This window comes from Typopeltis vanoorti, chromosome 18 (genome assembly GCF_054136105.1).
Source record: "Typopeltis vanoorti isolate ZY-2024b chromosome 18, IOZ_Tvanoo_1.0, whole genome shotgun sequence".
NCBI lineage: Eukaryota > Metazoa > Arthropoda > Arachnida > Uropygi > Thelyphonidae > Typopeltis > Typopeltis vanoorti.
Window position 1 is genome coordinate 18592055 of NC_143566.1, and position 18373 is coordinate 18610427.

Here is an 18373-nt window from a genome sequence, read left to right on the forward strand (position 1 = left end):
TTAATGATTAGCAAAGAAACTACTGATCCATTTGCAAAGGATTAAAGGAAACCATGATGGCATACTAAGTAAGCCAAGTCAAGAACATTTTCTCCAAACTTTGACATAGCCTGTGTTCAATGGTGAGTAAGGCTGCCTTGCAAAACTCATGCACTGTGAGAGCATAGAATCCACATTAGTCAACTAATCATTGACCAATCTCCTTCGAAGAAGACAGAGGTAAGGGCATTGGAATGATGTCTAATGGCTGATTGCCTTTTTTTGAAAGTCTTGTTTCCATTCATCCATGTACTGTAGAATGGAAACAAGATGAGGATAATATCTTATACAGAAAATGTAGAAGGGTTTAATTCATAAGTGCAGATTTTTAGCTCAATTGGCATGAAAGGGATACTCCCTAGACCAGGAGACCTATCGGTATGCAGTCTGTTAAGGAAATTTTATTGTGGATTGGAAAATGATAATCTCTCATGCAGTGAGCTGTTCTTGCTATAGTTGAGAGGTGATTTGCATCAGTTATCTGTGCATGAGTGGAGGTAAACATGATCTTTGGGAAATGTTACATGGTACTATGTGGACATGAGAGAAGTGGATGGACATTTTTTTTATTATGCTGACTAGTCTTGGTAAGGGATTGCTGGGCTCTACTGCCATTTGAGTAGGAGGCAAGTTTCCTACATTTGTCCCATTTATGTTGTGTTGCAGGCTGCATTATAGTCTGTGTGTGCATAGCTAGAGTTTTTACTTGTGATATTTTGAATTTTTATGTTAAATTGCTTTGGCAATTGTAAAAGCAAGGATAGGATAGTGGCTTGAGTTTGAGTGGGAGGATGAAGGCCTCCTTATTTTAAGAAGGATTATTTCAGTTATTAATTTGCACTAGATGTTCAGATTGATTGATTGAGCAGAAAACGACAATCATACCCTAGAAAGAAAGAAGTAGAAGTAGTGAAGGTTGTTATATTTGCCATTGTAATGCCAAAGGACAGAAGATTGAAAGTGAGTGAGTGAAAGACACTCCTTAGATTTAAAAAAAAAAAAAAAAAACGGCTAGATTATGAGCAGAGTTACCATGAGGATAGCTGACATATACATACATCGTATTTTGAATGAAAAATAAAATAAATAAACCAGCTACTGCCTTTTATTCCCTTATAGGGAGTAGTTAAGGTCTTTTTTTTTAACCCTAATCTAGCTTTTGGAGACTGAGTGGGCAGTTCAAGCTTTACCGGTAGCCAATCAGAGATTCAAATTAGAGCCTATCACTAATTAGAAGCAGCAACTGATGGAGAGACTGGCAAAGAAGTGCTGCCATCTCTTGGTACCCAATCCTAACAGGATATCTTTTTGTCTGAAATGGTGTGGGTTTTACAGTCGATTTTCTTGAGTTTATGGGACAAAAAAAAAAAAATGAGTTTCTGGGAGAAAAAATCTGCTTGCTTGTGGCAGAAATTGACTAACTTGAGAACCAGTTGAAGAAAGGCTTAGAAAAAGTTCCTCTACGCAACTAAACTTGAACTTAAGTATATATTCAGGCAGGCTAGCTCAGAGGATACAAGTGTCATTTCCACTGAGTTATGCAGGTCTTCTGAATGAGAAATGTTTATGAAAAATAACCAGATATTGAGAGGATGATGGCAGGATTATTATTATCAAGTATTCTAACAGCAAATACTTGCACACCTTTGCAGCTTGATTGCTGGAGCTAGACCATTTTGAATCTTGAGATTTCCAAGGGACATATTTCATTCTTTTGGTAATCAGACTGTAAAACATGAACTATTTGAGATAAATAATCAGAGGTAAAGCATGAATACTGAAATTGGGAGTGCATTCAATGACAGCATATGAAAGCCACAGAGCGTCACAAACAAATTTTGAGCCAGAGTAATCACGAGTGATCATTCAATATTTGTTATTCTCTGATATAGACTGTTAGATGTGATGAATGCACATATAAGAATCATGTAATGCATAGTTTGCATGCTTTGAGGTGGATGAGGCTGTTTGCAGTGGTGGTGTATATCATTTATATTTGAGTTTTTAATGGCTATAAATGTTGCTTTTTTTCTTGTTGCTGTTTTTTGTTTGATGATTTTTCTTGGTTTTATGGTTCTATTATTATTATTAGATATATATTTTTTATATTTATTATAATTTTTTTTTATATTAGTTATGATTTTTGATATTTTTTGTGGAGATATTTTCGATCCATAGCATTATTTTACTTTTCACTTTGCCTATCATGGTTGACAATGCCAGAAAGTTAATTACAGAGCAGAAACATATGTGGAAGTAACAGACACACATCACTGTCTCCTCCAAAACATGGAGTACCCAATCTTTTATCCATGTATGGCCTTAACAGTTCTTCCCCACCCGCATTACTTTACTTGGACTCTCTTCAGAGAGTTCAAGTAAAGTAGTTCAAGAGAAAGAGTGTCACAGAATGTTATTTGCTATCTGGTTGAGAAGCCTCCTGATGTGTTACCATATTGTTAATAATTGGTGGATTTTTATATAGATAAGGATATTCATAGATATTATATCTTAAAATTAATCCTACCATAGAGAATGATCTCTGTTTCTAACAATTATTTTTTTAATTCCGAGTGCACCTATATTTTATTATATGCACAAGGGTTCACTCCAATTGGTGCAATGATCTTAACTCTTTCTTTCAGAATCCAAATAATCACTGACTCAAGACCAAAATACAAAATAAACACATTTAATAAATCAAAAACAATATATATACACTTCAAATAACTTTACATAACTAACTACAAATTAATTGGATCCAAGGCCTTTTTAAAAATAAACTTACACTTAAGACTAGACTAAACATTTTGTTTGCACAATCACAAAATGTTCATAGCCAGTTTCTTTCTCTGTCAAGGCCCTTTTCAATAGAATGATTCTATTCTTCATTTTTACACGATCCTTTCTCATCACTTATGTAACATTCTGTCTTCTCTTTTCTTCAGTAGAAATAATAGTCAGATCTGGCGTCCTTAATACAGATGAAACTTCCTAATCAGAGTTTTCTCGAACATTCCTTTAGAACGTAAATAGCAAATTCTTCTTTTATTCACTAAATGCTTATTGACAGTTTTACTCTTCCAATTAAAAAAACTTACAGCTCTACGATTCCCTTTTCGGAATCTACTATAAATCTTTCAATTAGTGTTTCCTCCAATATTCCTTTTAAAATGCATATAGCAATATTTTCTTTTATTATCCACATACTTATTCCATATTAAAACTTAATAGTTCCATGATTCCTTTTTTGGAATATACTATTAATTTTCCTCCGACTGTCACATAAAAAAAAACTTAAGTTCCCCCAAACCTAAATATCTGCCGGCCTGTGTTCTAAATTCCTTCCGAACGCTTTCTTGTCAGCTGTCAATCACTCATCAAACTTCTCGGCGAGCATGCGCACTTGTAGCAAGCGAGAAACTAAGTATTGTATAATGGCTGACACGTTGTCTCCATTAGCGACAAGAGAATGTCCTCATAAAACACAAAACTTAATATTTCAAACCACAATCATATTCTTTTAAGTAATACAAATATCAAATTTGGTAAGTACATCAATTTTTAACTTCTTTGCATATCACTTTGGACAATACAATTCCGTAATGGGCACATCGCAAGTGCCGACACTGCATGTTATGAAAACAAAACTAATAAACATTTTAACATAAACAGTATGTAAAAATATTCAGAATTTTAATTATGATTATTTTTACAATATGCTAAACATGTTCACAAAGGGTGTCACTGGCACTAGCATGTTAGAAAAAATGGCACAATACATGGAAACTAAGGCAGCTCTGGAGATTAAACATGAAACAGTCTTCGGTCTTCCTAATAAGCAGGGTTTGGTTTATCAAGGCATGAAAATCATCTGAAAGTTTTGTTGGCTTTCTTCCATCTAGGGAAGGTACATTTTTGAGGTGACAACATTTGCCTGGTGCATCACTGTCCTATCTGTGGAAGATCATACCATTGAAAGGTGAGGTTGAATTAACTGTCAGAGTATTTATGTTGTACATCACTTGCCCATTAGTAGTCCAGTGAAATCAGAAATGTTTAGTCTCTTATTCATTTTTATCGAGTTAATGTTGACCAGCTAAACCTCTCTACTTTGGGAGATATATACATCTCTAGTTTATTTCTATCACTGTGACAACATGTAATTTGGTAGTTGGTATGCATTAGATGATCAAAAGCATTTGCATTGACCATTCTTCATCTCTTATCGATTCAAGACTCGAATACTGTTGCATGTACTCTCAATTAGGTCCAGATGCCATTTTAAGTCATTGAGATTTTCCCTATCTTCACATTTAGCCAGTTTCAAGGAAGTGTTATTAAAAAATCAGATTTTGAGATGATTCATTCAAATAAAAGATGAGATAATTAAAAATGAGAAATTTTAATGATTTCGTTTATTGTTTACTTTTGGTATTTTATTATTTCCCTTTTCTTGAAATTAGTATTTCTGACATGTACACTTCAGTAGAATAATCACTGTCACGCCACCTGACGGAAAACATGGACTATTAATATAAAATGCTTAGTTAGTAATTGTGATTGATGGAAGTTTTTTCACTTGGCCTTGCTACCAATTATATATTTGGTTTAATCCTTTATCTAAGTGTAAGCAAACAAAGTTTGTACCTGAAGTGCAAACTTAGTGATGAGAACTTATAGTTGAAAGATGCGAGTGATGAGAATTTATAGTGGTATAAGTTCTCATCACTTGCCTTAGTATCTCCAATAATGCAAAGCACATCTTGCAGACATGTATAATGCTATGCATTAAGGGAAGGGCCACTACCCAGACCGGTTTTGACCTTTATTGAAGTCTCATCAGTGGGAGCTGGTGCCAAGAGAAAAGCTATTCAAAACGCTACAGTTGTATGGTGTCAATGGGGCATTATATCAAGCGATACTTAGTGTTTATTTGAGTTGTAAGTCAGCAGTTAGAATTGAAGGAAGTACAGGAAGATGGTTTCATGTTAAATCTGGTGTCAGACAAGGATGTACATTATCCCCTCTGTTATTCATTATCCATATCGATCACATTATGAAAGAAAGCAGTATTAAACCTGATATCAAAATTAAAGATGTTAATTTCAGCTGTTTACTTTATGCAGATGATATTATACTTTTAAATAAATCGTACACGTCTGCAAGATTCCCTGACTAAATTGAATAACTCTTGTAATAAATTTGGTATGAAAATCAGCAATAACAAGACAAAGACAACGAAAATAGGCAGAAACGTTGAAAATATCAACTGCATTGTGAATGGAGAACCTATAGAACAAGTAAAACATTTCAGCTACTTAGCACAATTTTTAGTGAAGATGGTAAATTAAATATGGAAATAGACGACAGAATCAATAAAGCTGGTAGTATGGTTGGAAGTCAACTGAATAAATTTATATGGAATAAGAGAGAAATTAGTCAAAACACTAAATTAGCTGTATAATTCAAACCAATTTGATCTGAGAGCTAGGTTAGAAAAGCTGGGTCAGAAGTAAAACACTTGACCAAAGACTAGACACTACAAATATGACAGTCCTGAGAAAGATAAGGGATGTGAACAGATGGCATCAATGGCAATATCATAGTAATAATGAGGATGTTAGGAAAGAACTTGGTATTGTTAGCATGCAGTAATATGTTAGTTGAGCTAATCTCAGGTGATACGGTCACTTAAACAGAATGGGAGAGGAAAGATTAACAAAACAAGTGCTCTTCCAGGTTTGCAGGAAAAAAGACCCAGAGGAAGACCAAGATACAGGTGGATCGATACAGTAAAAAGTGTCTTAGAAGACAGAAATATAAGATCTAATGATGTGAGAGTCTTGACAGATAATAGATTGATTTGGAGGAGGATTGTTGATAATGTAGTACTATCATAATAGCTTGTACACACCTTGAAGGGTACAGGTCAGGAATTTGATGATGCATTTCTGATACTGTAATTTTAATAATCTATGTGAAGAAATATGCATAGAGTGATATTAGTTTACACATGAGAGGTTAAAATAAATTACTCAAATCATCAGAAGCTGGGTTCAAGGCTATCTGATGAAAACACTTGCTCCCCTTTTTTTCCCCTTAGACCTCTCTGTTAGCAGAGCTGTGTGAGGAAAAATTCTATTCATGATTTTTGCTCACTGTGCCAACTCATCATTGTCATGCTTGGCAACACAAAACAACTACGTTTCCTCCCACAGTGTTGTCTTTCACCCTTCTCTGTGTCATATTATCTTCCCTCACAATCTCTATATCCCACCCAAATGATTTGTTCCTACTAACTCTCTCATGCTCTTACTTCTTATATCTAACACATCAATCATTCCGGATGATTGATGTGCGCTCTCTCATCCACCATACTTTTTATAATAGAATCTCCATACAGCACTATTCTTGAATCATTTGCCTTTTCTTTTTCTTCACTATCTTTCATTTTATTCTTTCACATTCTTCTGTTCGTATCCACCAACCATCTGATCTCATTGCATATGCATCATCTCATTTTCCATCTTTAATCATTTTGTTTTTCTATTCTTGTTCCAGCAGTCCTGTTCTCTTTCATGTAGGCAATCACTCCTACTTTTGCTTTTTCAATCACTTCCGTATTTGCAATCGCATTCTCTGCAGTCATATTCTCTCACTCATCCCTGTGGCTGATGCTGTTCTCAGTCTTACACCTGCTACTCCCTTCAGCCTTTCATCTGATATTCACTTCTCATTCTTGATATTTATTTAAATTACCACAGTCCATTAAAATATCACCCTTTCTGCAGACCATTGCTCTCTCACTGCTCTTGTTCAAGTTTTCAATAAACACATCTCCCATATTCACCCATGCATGCATGTTGCTACTCTTTCCTCCAATTCTAAGCTTTTTCTGTAGCCTCCAGAACATTTTGTCACCTTCCTGACTTATCTTCTGTGTTCTTACTAAACCTTGCCATTGCTTTTATTTAGCTACTTTTACACATTACTTTGCTTTCTTGCAGTTTTCTGTGTATTCTTTCAGAACACATAGTCAGTTACTTGCTAGGAACTTTTAATAGGTTCTTTCTTCTCCATGACTGCTTCTTTAACTTATTGAGTCAGTCATGGAGTTGTGATATTTCTTTCCTTGCAGAAACTTCATTGCATGCCTCTCTGGCTGAATTAATCAGTGTTTTCTTCAAAGCTGTCAACAAGTCTCTATGGCTTGGTTCTTGTTTACAAACTGTAATTTTTTTCTTAATAGTATTTGTATATTTGATTCTACATTTCCATTCTGAAACTACTTTGATTTTAAAACTTTTGTACATATTTTTATTTTCATTATATCAAATTCATTTTTGTCCTGTTTTAATAAAATAGTGATCACTTCCCAATTAAAATCTTTTGTATTTTCCTGTGTCCCAAATCTATATAAAGATATGCCAGCCTGGTTGGCCTAATGGTTAGCGTATCTGCTCTCCAGCCAAAAGGCTGCGGGTTCAAATCCCGTCGTGGGCTTGGATGTTTGTGATTGTAGTTGGTTCATTGTAGGGAAATCATTAGTGAGTGAAGGAGAGAGAGAGAGCAGAGATAATTGATAGCAATATGTCTGAGTTGTGTTAGGCAAATCAGGTTCAGTTTGTGAATCTGTGGAGTGAACGAATTTGAAGAGCAGTTGGAATGATTTAAGGTTGATGAATTGCGTTTGAATGGGTTTGGTGTGAGACTTCTAGAGATGCTATTGTTTTCTGAGAAAGCACAGAATCAAGAAGTTAGTCTAACTGAAGATCAGATGGTGATTTTGAAGCAGATTATCACAGTCAAACAGATTGTAGGACAGGAGGAAGATGGATACAAAGCTGAAGATGTGATTGTAGGACAAGGTGATGGAATGCAGAAAGTTGGGAATGAGACAGATATGAATTGTAACAGAGTCAGGATCAGGGATATAGGAGTGGTTGGACCGAAGAGAGAATTGTGGTATAATGACTAGAGTAGAGAATGTTGGTGGAATGGCCTCAAAGGCAGTGGGATTGTTATGTTTATATACAAACGTAAGGAACATTTGAAATAGGAAGTTGAATTTGCTGCACTGATTGAGTCAGTACACTCAAAGATAATTGCTGTAGGTAAAACACTTAGTTGTCTGAGGATGATGTACTGGTGAGAATAGAAATGGAAAGAGGAGGGAGAGTACTCTTAATGATAGCAGAAGAATTGTCCAGAAAAAGTGAAAGTTGAAAATGATAGTACATATGAAGATTTTGAATCTGTGTAGTGTGAAGTTGAAATTAACAGACTAGTATATCTAATAGGATATTGTTATAGACCAGAAAATATAGAGAATACTGATTTTGAAATGTTTAGGCAAATTGGTTGGGCATGTAAAAAGGTGATTCTAATGGCGAACTTTTATTACAGTAATGGAAATTGGAAGAAGGAGATAGCGTATGGGAAAAAGGAGAGTGAATTTGTTGAATTTCTGAGGGATAAATATCTTAAGCATCATGTGAGATGTGTACCACAAGTAGATGTGAAATCCCAGTGGGCTATCTATATTCCTTGAAAGGCTTCTCTTTAATGTAGCTCCACTCTTAAGTGACCCCTATGATATGTAGATAAGTGATAGTTATTGTATTATAGATATCATATGTATGTTGATTTTATGATATGAACAGCTGTATAACATTTTAACAATTTACAGTAGTATTTTCCATATTTAAAAAAATATTGATCCAGTCTAAAGAATGACATTATATAATTCACATTGCTGTTTTTTTTTTTGTTTGTTTGTTTTAAAGGAACCATTACTTTTACTTTTTCTTTATTTTAATTAATATTTCATCTGGATGCCCAACTTTGTTTATGCTTAATCAGAATGCATGATGCAGAGGATGAGAGAATCTTTCTCTCTCTGAAATCATGTTTTTAATTTTTTAAGAAATTACTTAAAAAATAAAAACAAACTTTATTGGGATCCTGAGATTACATGTTTAGACAATTAGAAACCTGAGATTGAAAAAGCTAACCAGGATTGCATTTTTTCTAGTTAACCTCCACAATTGTAAATATTTTGTCCTGTCTTACTGGTTTACTCTTCTAATTTTTCATTCTTGCTTCTAAATAATAGCCTTCTTGTTAATGCTGGACTTTCTGTAGGGACACTGGACTTATAATAATCTCCTATCAAAACTGGATATGAAATAAGAAAAAAAAAAGTTTATATGGAATTTCTCTTGTCCCTAGTTTTATGCTTGCTGTACAAAGATCACTGAATTTGTGTACGAATTTCTAGCCAACTTCAACCAGCCTTTTTTCTCTTCTCTGCCTCCCTACAATTAAGCTGTTTATCTTAAACTTTGGAAAGCATATTGAAAATCCAGAACAGGGCCTTATCATCCTTGACAACACTCCTGCAAAATTGAATTTTTAGTAAAGAAGCTTGAATGATTCATGATCATTGTCTCAATAGTAACACACTTTCCAGTGAAAGCACAAGTAAACTTTGTGCTTTCATTGTGTTTGACTGTTCAATTAAGGTAAAAGAAAGAAAAGCACTTCATGATAAAGAATGATCATTAATATAGCTAGAAAATGCAACTTTAATCCTAGAAAAATTCTCCACCACCACTACTACTTTGGACCCCAAAACAAATGGAGAGATAGAAATTAACTTCCTATGTGTATATACCACTGAACAGATTTGAGTTAATAGCAGCTGTGAATAATTTGTTTGAAGGCACATTCCCTCTCCATCATGCTTAATCCCAGTCAAATTTTATGTCTCTCACTGGGAAAGTTGTGGATTGCATCATCAGTTGGAAGAAAACTGCCAAAAATGAACACCGAGTATAAAAAAGGCATGAAAATCGAGCCATTATTGAAACTGGGATGCAAACATTGCATAGGGAACATATGTGGCCTAAGTCAATGGCAAACTGCACAGAAACCTTCCAGACCCAATTCAAAAATATATGTATTCTCAACTTGTATATGAAAATATGACTTCTGCATTACTTCCTTAGTATCACCTCTGGGTCCGACTCCCACTGAAGAGAACTCAATAAAGGTCGAAACCGGTCTGGGTAGTGACCCTTTCCATAATGCATAGCATTATACATGTCTGCAAGGAGATGTCCTTTGCATTATGGGATACCAAAGCAAGTGATGTGAAGTGATACCACCTTCCACGAGTTGCCTCAGTCCTGAAAATACTTCAGTCACAAACTTTGTTTGCTTACATTTGGATAATGGATTAAACCAAGATATAATTTCTTGGTATCTTTAATTTATATGTATTCTCAATTCAAACCACAACAGTCTACAAAATTTTGCCTACTTTTCCAGACAGAAACTCAAATTTCAACCTCCTCAAGCACTACTCATCTTAGCTTTCCAAATTATACAGACTCCTTTTTTTCTCAAAGGTCACATATGTTTTCTCAGATCTACCATATCCAACTCTGTTTCTCTGTTTTTGACTTTCTTTGGTTAAAAGTCTCTGTCCCATTCTCTCAAATTCATCTGGTGCCGTCTATCTTAATGCCATCAACCGTTAACTTTTTGAAGGATTTGCTTTCTTTAAATGTTGATTTTTCTCTGGTTCAACTTTGCTACTAGTGAGTTATCTTTTTGGAAGATTTTAATGTTCACAACTCTAGTTGCCTTTCCTTTTCCAGCTGCATACATTAAGCAGGGAGATGCCAAGACCTTTTCCATCACCATTGCTCTTGCAAAAATTGTTCACATGCATACCAGAATGCTATATAATTCTAACCCTCCAAACATTCTAGATAACATCCATATACTATGAATGTTATTTGTCATCTAGATAATCTAGTGCATATATTTATAAATCCTGTACCTCGTTTCCTTAGTTGGATTATTGTTTTTTGACTCAAACATGTGCCCTAAATGTATCACCAAAGTAATTCTTATTGGAATGGAAACATTTCCCCATTCTATTCTAAATTCCCATCCCTCATGTAAAGCTTAGTTCTTCAAATATTGTGCCAAGACCTGTACAAGGGAAGTACCAAGCAAATCTCAATTGGAGCTAATCAAAATTTCTTTCTTTTATACTTAAGCTTAAAATAGCTCTAGAAACCAATCAACTGATCCAAAACTGATTTTAAAAGAGTTAAAAGCAAAAAAACTTGCATCTTGTCCAAATTGCAATCATGCCTTCTGTCCATAAATTCTGTCCAACATTGCTCCCTACCATGATACACTCTGATTCTGTTGCATCATCACTGAGAAAAAAGCCAATCTCCTGGCCTCTTACTTTTCTTGAAATTCTTGCATAGTTGAACTTGGTAGATGTTCTTCAACCCTTCCAAACACTCAGTATTCCTCTAGCATTGACCTTTTGACAGAAAGAGATCAGAAGAAAGTTGTTCTTCTGATCTCTTAACACTAAAATCTCTCAACAAGAAAATCTGCTTAATTATATCATTAATCTTTGGACAAGTACCATTAAAAAGTTTGGCAAGTCACGGTTGGTTGCTCTTGACATCTCAAGTGCTATCATTCAATCTGTTCCCTGAATTTTGCATCTGATGAAATCTGAATTTTGCACTCCTCTAATTTTGCAATTGATGGCTGGAATTCCACATTCTGTTCTCTCACTGACTATGTCTTCTCTACATCAATGATGTATTTTAGTTGACTACCACTCCAATACACAGTTTTACCGATGACAGCTCACTATACTGCTTCTCATTTAACAAACCTTACACTGTGCCTACCTCCAGAATATCAACCTCTACTTTCCTAAATTTTAAAATTAAAGATGCCGAGAAATTATATTCTTGGTTTATTCCTTAAAGTAATTTAGGAAAACTTTCAACATCTATCTCTGATCCAGAGTAATTTAATAATAAGATGTGATTAAATTTTTCTCTACGTGTATATGGGAAATATATGACTTGGTATGTTCAATATATTCAACCTTGGTATCCCTTCTGGGTCTACCTTATTGATGAGACCTCAATAAAGGTCGAAACTAGTCTGGGTAGTGGCCCTTACCATAACACATAGCATTATACACATCTGAAAGAATGTGTGCTTTGCATTATGGGACACTAAGGCAATTGATGTGAAGCCATTAAGCCTATATACAAGTAGCCCAGTTGTGAAGATACTCAAACTTTCTTGATCAAACTTTGATAAAGGATTAAACCAAGTTGAAAAACTTTCAACTTCAATACCCTAAATTCTGATCTCTAAACCATTCTTCAATGTGTTTTAGATAATTGCAAAGAAAAGCACAAGCCTACCTTATTTACCTCTCCCCTTCCATTCTTACTTTCAGTAATACCCAGATCTTAAGATGAGTTTTTTTTTTTTGAAAGTATGGTGTCAAATCTCTCTTGGTATAAACATGTTACAGTTATTACCTCCTGCTTCTAAAAGAATAAAAAAAATCAGGATTTTGCTTTCATTCAGGCATTGCTTTATCACCATACAGCTCAACTTTATTCAAATTAGTTATTTGGAGTGGTGCACTTAATATAGCATCCTAAAATGCTTGATTCAGTACATAAAAAAGCAATCGCATTGATTACTGATCCATTTCTTACTAATTCACTCCATTTACTTTCAATTTCCACTGTTTTCATCTTCTTCAATTACTTCTATGGCTACTGTTCATTTGACAGTAATCAGCAATTTCCCTACTCTCTTCTAAATCCATTAAAAACACCTGCAATTACTCAGCACTGAAAAAAATTTCTCTTCCTCATGCATTCCTTCTGCTGCTCTCCCCTAGATCAGTCTTTCCTCTACATTTCCCAAGGAATACATGTTTCTTCTTCTTCTTGACTTTATGCCTTCCATTATCATGACATAACAAAAACACCTTTAGCATACTTTCATGTTACTGGAATATTATTTTCATTTATGTAGATTGAAGTTTTTTCACTTGGCTATGCTACCAATTATATATTTGGTTTAATCCTTTATCCAAGTGTAAGCAAACAAAGTTTGTGCCTGAAGTATTTTCAGGACTGGGACAACTCCTGGCAAAGGTGGTATAACTTCTCATCACTTGCCTTAGTATCCCATAATGCAAAGCACATCTCCTTGCGGACATGTATAATGCTATGCATTAAGGGAAGCTATCCAGACCAGTTTCGACCTTTATTGAGGTCTCATCAGTGGGAACCAGATCCAGAGGTGGTGATACTAAGGTGGAAGTAATGGCAAAATCATATTTCCATATACCAGCTGCCAAAAGGTGTCACATCTTATTATCAAAATTCTGTGGATTAGAGATAAGTTGATGGAAGTTTTTTCAATTGGAATGCTACCAATTATATATTTGTTTTAATTCTTTATCCAAGTGTAAGCAAGCAAAGTTTGTGTCTGAAGTATTTTCAGAACTGGAGCAACTTAATGCATAGCATTATACATGTCTGCAAGGAGATGTGCTTTGCATTATGGGATACTAAGGCAAGTGATGAGAAATTATACCACCTTTCATTTATGTAGTTTTATAATTAATTTTCATTTTAATGAAATATTAATGAATTTATAATTATGGTGCAGAGGGAAATGTGATTTTTATCTATGATTTCTTTTCCAAAGATGTATAGCTTGCAAGAAAAAGATACTCAAAGTAAACTTGATATGTTGTTCAGGAAGAATCAGTATACTTTAGCTATCAGGTAAATCTGTCAGTTTATCTTTTACTCTCTGTATGGAATGTTAACTTTTTTTTTTTAGTTGATTCCCAAGTTTGTTGTTCTTTGTCATAGGCATGTAGGATTTTTTTTCTCCTAGAAACTTTGTTTTTAATGCTACTGTTAAGAAAAATCAACCATAAAATTCATACTAACCGAGACATCAATTTTCAAATTATTTCCTGACAGTTTCAAAATCGAGTCTGCTCTTGTTTGTGAATAAAAGAATTAGAGGATTTATTTATTAATTCAAGAATCAAGAATAAATAAATAAATAACAGAGACTGTGGAATTTGACATTTTAGTTAATATTAAATTTAACATTTCTGTTATTAGTATTAGCCAGAATAGTACTGACTTTATTTTTAAAAGAAATTACCAAAAAAAAAAATAGTGGTTTGTGAATTTCACTTTGAGTTTTTTGTAAAAATAAAATAAAACTAGATACCTCACAGATAGAAAAAGGAAAGTGGAGATAGTTAATTTTTATAAAAATAACCCCTTGTTGATGAGGCAGGGAAAATAATTGAAATGTTCTGTGTTGTTGTTGTTCCACTGGCAGTGAGTTGTCTGATGTAGTTTTCACAATTCTTTCCATTCCTTTCTGTCCATTGCCAGGTGGCTTAGCACTCACACTCTCTACACACCACTCCTTTATGTCATCTACTCTCTCTCTCTCTCCCTCCTCTTCTGGATCTTTCTGTTCTGTTTAAGTTATCCATTTCTGCTGAAAAGCAAAGCTTTGATCTTTCTGTTATCTGTCCTGCAGATATGTGCAAAAAGATTTAGTTTTCTTCTATAAAACTAAATTTATTTAGTTTTCTAGAAGAAAAATTCAAAGTGGCAATTATGCATAGATGATTTTAAAAAACGGTGCTACTAACAACCATCATCAGAACCAGGATTAAAGCATTGCATAGGAAATGTGTGTGACCCACAGTCAGCAATAAACCCCACAGGGTCTTCAAAATCCACTTTACAAATATTATGTGGTCTCAGCTTCAGACTGGAGATGGAAGTGAACAATATTCACTTTCATTTCCAGTCTGCAAAATCCCCACATACTTTTCTTAGCAGTAACCCAAATTTCATTCTCCCCAAGCACTGCTCATATCTGCTTTCTTAGTTATACATTCTGACTCCTTTCAACCCAAAGGTGGCATCTGTTCATGTATTTGACACACCATGCCAGCATCCAGTCACCTGACTTTGACCTTCTTTGGCTGGAAATCTCTCTTTCCCACTCAGTCAAATTCATTTGTAGTCTCTGTCACCTAATCCCAATAAACTTTCTGAACTCTTCGACTTCTCTTTAGATGTGAACTTTCTACAGTTGAACTTTCCTAACATTGAAGTTACCTTCTTGGAGATTTTAATGTTCACACCACCGATGTGAGCAATTAATCTTACATTAATTGTTCACATGCCTACAAGAATATCAGATAACCCCAAACACCCTACATCTCTTTCTCACTGGTCACCATTCCAAACACACTGTAAATTCAGTATGTCCTCTAGGTAATTCAAACCACAACACTTGCACATCACCTCCAAATAATGAGTTGTCTGGCATTATAACGGTGCCAACTGGATGGACCTTTGTTAATTTTTATGCCTCATTCTATTGGTTAGACCAGTGATTTTCAACCCTTTCCATAATACGGCACACCTAGATTAATTATTAAAATTTTGCAGCACACTAAAAATATATTCTTTTAATTTTTTTGATGATCTGGCAAAAAATAGGCATAATTTTGATTGATTTACACACACAAGAAGAGGGAAGACCAGACACTAATAAATAAATGCGCAAATTACGACATTATTTCTTTCAATTAATTTGTTTTCATAAATCTCACGTTACACCTGAAGACCTCTCATGGCACCAATGTGCCGCGGTACACCGGTTTAAAATCGCTGGGTTAGACTACTGTTTTTGGCCTTCTAATCCCAACATATGTACTAAATATATCACTGAAGTAATCCCTACTGGTGTGGAAACATATTTCCCCATTCCACTCTGGACTGTCATTCCTTATCTAAACCTTCGTTCTTCAAAAGGTATAAGGCTGTAAGTGAACTGAGCGTACTGCCTCCTCCTTTACTGCTTACAAATAATAATAATAATAATAATAAAAAAAAAAAACTGGCATTCAGATCTTCTGGTTTTTTGCCAAAGCAGTTGGCTGTAACTTTTGTCCAACAGTGCTCCTGTTGTAGCCAGATGCCTCTGTTGCATCATCCATAGAAAATGCCCATCTCTTGGCTTTATACTTTTCCTCCAATGCATACATAGCTGATCTTGATAAATGTTCCCCAGCCATTCCAAATACACAAAGCCCGTTGTACCTCTGTAACCTTCCCCAGAAAGAGATTGGAAGAATCTTGTCCAATGACACATCAAAAAACCTCTGGTTGTTCTGAAGGTTTGTATAGAATTGACTTCTATTCTATGTTGCCTTTTTTTTATGCTCTCTTATACCACTGGTATCTAACCCTCAACCGTGCACTTAGCCCATGTTCAACCTGTTCCTAAGAAGGGTGACGAATCCTTACTATCAAACTACCCATTCATGTTGGCGTTTAATGGAGAAAACATTAAAGATAATAATTAACTAAATTAAATTATTATGTCACTATTTTGCCTTGGTAACTAAGGCATATTCATGGACACAAAGTAATACACTAAGCATATGCATGCAGGTACACTAGCAGGGTGGCAAACACAGACTTATTGTAAAAGGTAGGTTCCTACATTATTCACAGGTGTGCTCATGGATGTAGTGATGGAAACTTGCCTGAGGTCTCAAAATGACCAGATTTTTAGTAATGTGATGCAGTTGAATTTGTTCAGATTTGGAGAATGTTATAATGCTGTGATGGATTGCAGAAATAGTATCTTTGATTTATATCTACTTCTGTATAAAAGGGAGGTCCCCCCCCCCAGGATCAGGTGATCTGTACCCATGGAATGACTGGCTACCCCCAGAATGACTGTAGTGCAGATGATGGACATAGTTTCTGTGTTCTTCTAGACAGAGAATAGCTGTTCTTTCAGTTTGCAGGACTTATTGTTGATTGGACTATTGTTTTTACAATTATCCATTCTGCCTTTTACAATAAGGGATACTGACACCAGGATGATCTAGATTATGGATAGAATCTTTTTGGTGAGCAGATAAGGGTAGCTATTTGGTATGGTCTGAAAGAGGTGTGTGTGTTATACCTTTTAAGAATGAATGAAATTTTTTCTGAGGTGCCCCAAATGTAAGGTATGGCAGTGGAATTTTTGTCATCATTGCCAGTGTTTCTCTTCTAGTTACAGTAAATCACAATGTGATCACAAAGGCATATAGTTCAGGAATAATTACGAACATGAAGTTAAGATAATATTCTAATGTCCTGATTATTCTCACTCTGGTGCAGTTGAGAGGTGACTAGCTTTCTTGTTTTTGTGGAAGATGACAATTTCTCAAATATTTGGCATTTTTTGCAGCTGAACGTAATTAAATTTGGACTTTTGTGTGGAGCAAGCATATACCATTCCCAAAATAGTATTTTACTTCTGAAGCAACATCTTTTTTTCAGTAATGATAGATGCAATAAACTGGCAAATATTTGGAGGACTGTCATCCTCTGCCAAAACAACAACAAAACCAGGCATTTTCTAAGTTGATTGCGCTAACCTCATCGAAGGTTTAAATATTAGTAACAGAGTACTTATTTTATCTATTGTGTTGTGATAAGCCATTAAACCTATATTAGAATTACCCAATTTGAATTTTTATTAAAAAAAATCAATTCTAAAATTGCAGGGCCATGAATATTTTAGGATATTTTATTTTATTTATTTATTTATTTATTTATTTTTTTTTTGTCTTGGTAATTGTGGACAGATAGCAGAAGGGTTGCCTTTAAATAAATAGAGCCCATCCAAGGATTATATGGTCAGGAAGTTTTTATAATTTTGCAGAGCATGATCCAAATTTACTAGAACATCATTGATACAGTTTATTCACTGATTCAGTTTTAGAATGTCTTTATTCAGTGTCCACTTTTCAAAATTCACCCATAAAAATATTGGGTATGTGCAGCACGTGTGAAGATCTGCATAGCAAGTTACCAGTTCATCCATTGAAAGGCCTAAGAGACCAAAGAATTTCAAGTGGTAAATGCTTTGCCTGGTGTGTGAAAACCTCATTACTGCTTATCAGAGACCTGAAGTGCTTGGAAGAATACCTTGTTTGGTCTTTGATGCAGGTTATCTAAGTTACTAATATGCCTTGCTATTTAGACTATATAAATAATTCATAGTATAATGTGAGGTGAATTTCGAATCATTTTCCTACTAAAATGTTTACAAATAACATTATAGCATGCAAGGTGGCTAGTTTGTGATAATCTGGTAATGTTCTTACTATTGACAGTACTCTTGCTCTTTGGACCAAGAGGAATACTGACTTGTGAATTTATAGATACATGAGTAGATAGATTGTATATACAGTGTTGCTAATGAATGTAGTGGTAGATTTGAGCTATGCTACAAAAAAAAAAAAAAAAAAAAAAAAAAAGTGTTTTTAAATAGTGTGGCTTTATATCATAAATTGTGCTGCATTTTTTTCATTCTGGATACAAGTGTCCTTCAGTACTGTTTGTTGTTAGAA

At 34.6% G+C, this 18373-nt stretch overlaps 1 protein-coding gene across 1 annotated transcript in view; it reads left to right on the forward strand.

Annotated features, from left to right (window-relative positions):
• Positions 1-18373, forward strand: part of Vps11 (vacuolar protein sorting 11) — a 457238-nt gene that overhangs the window by 160709 nt on the left and 278156 nt on the right. Inside the window, exon 12 of the mRNA XM_090408066.1 lies at positions 13615-13694. Coding sequence (XP_090264192.1) covers positions 13615-13694 — 80 coding nt within the window. The remainder of the gene's footprint in view (positions 1-13614; positions 13695-18373) is intronic.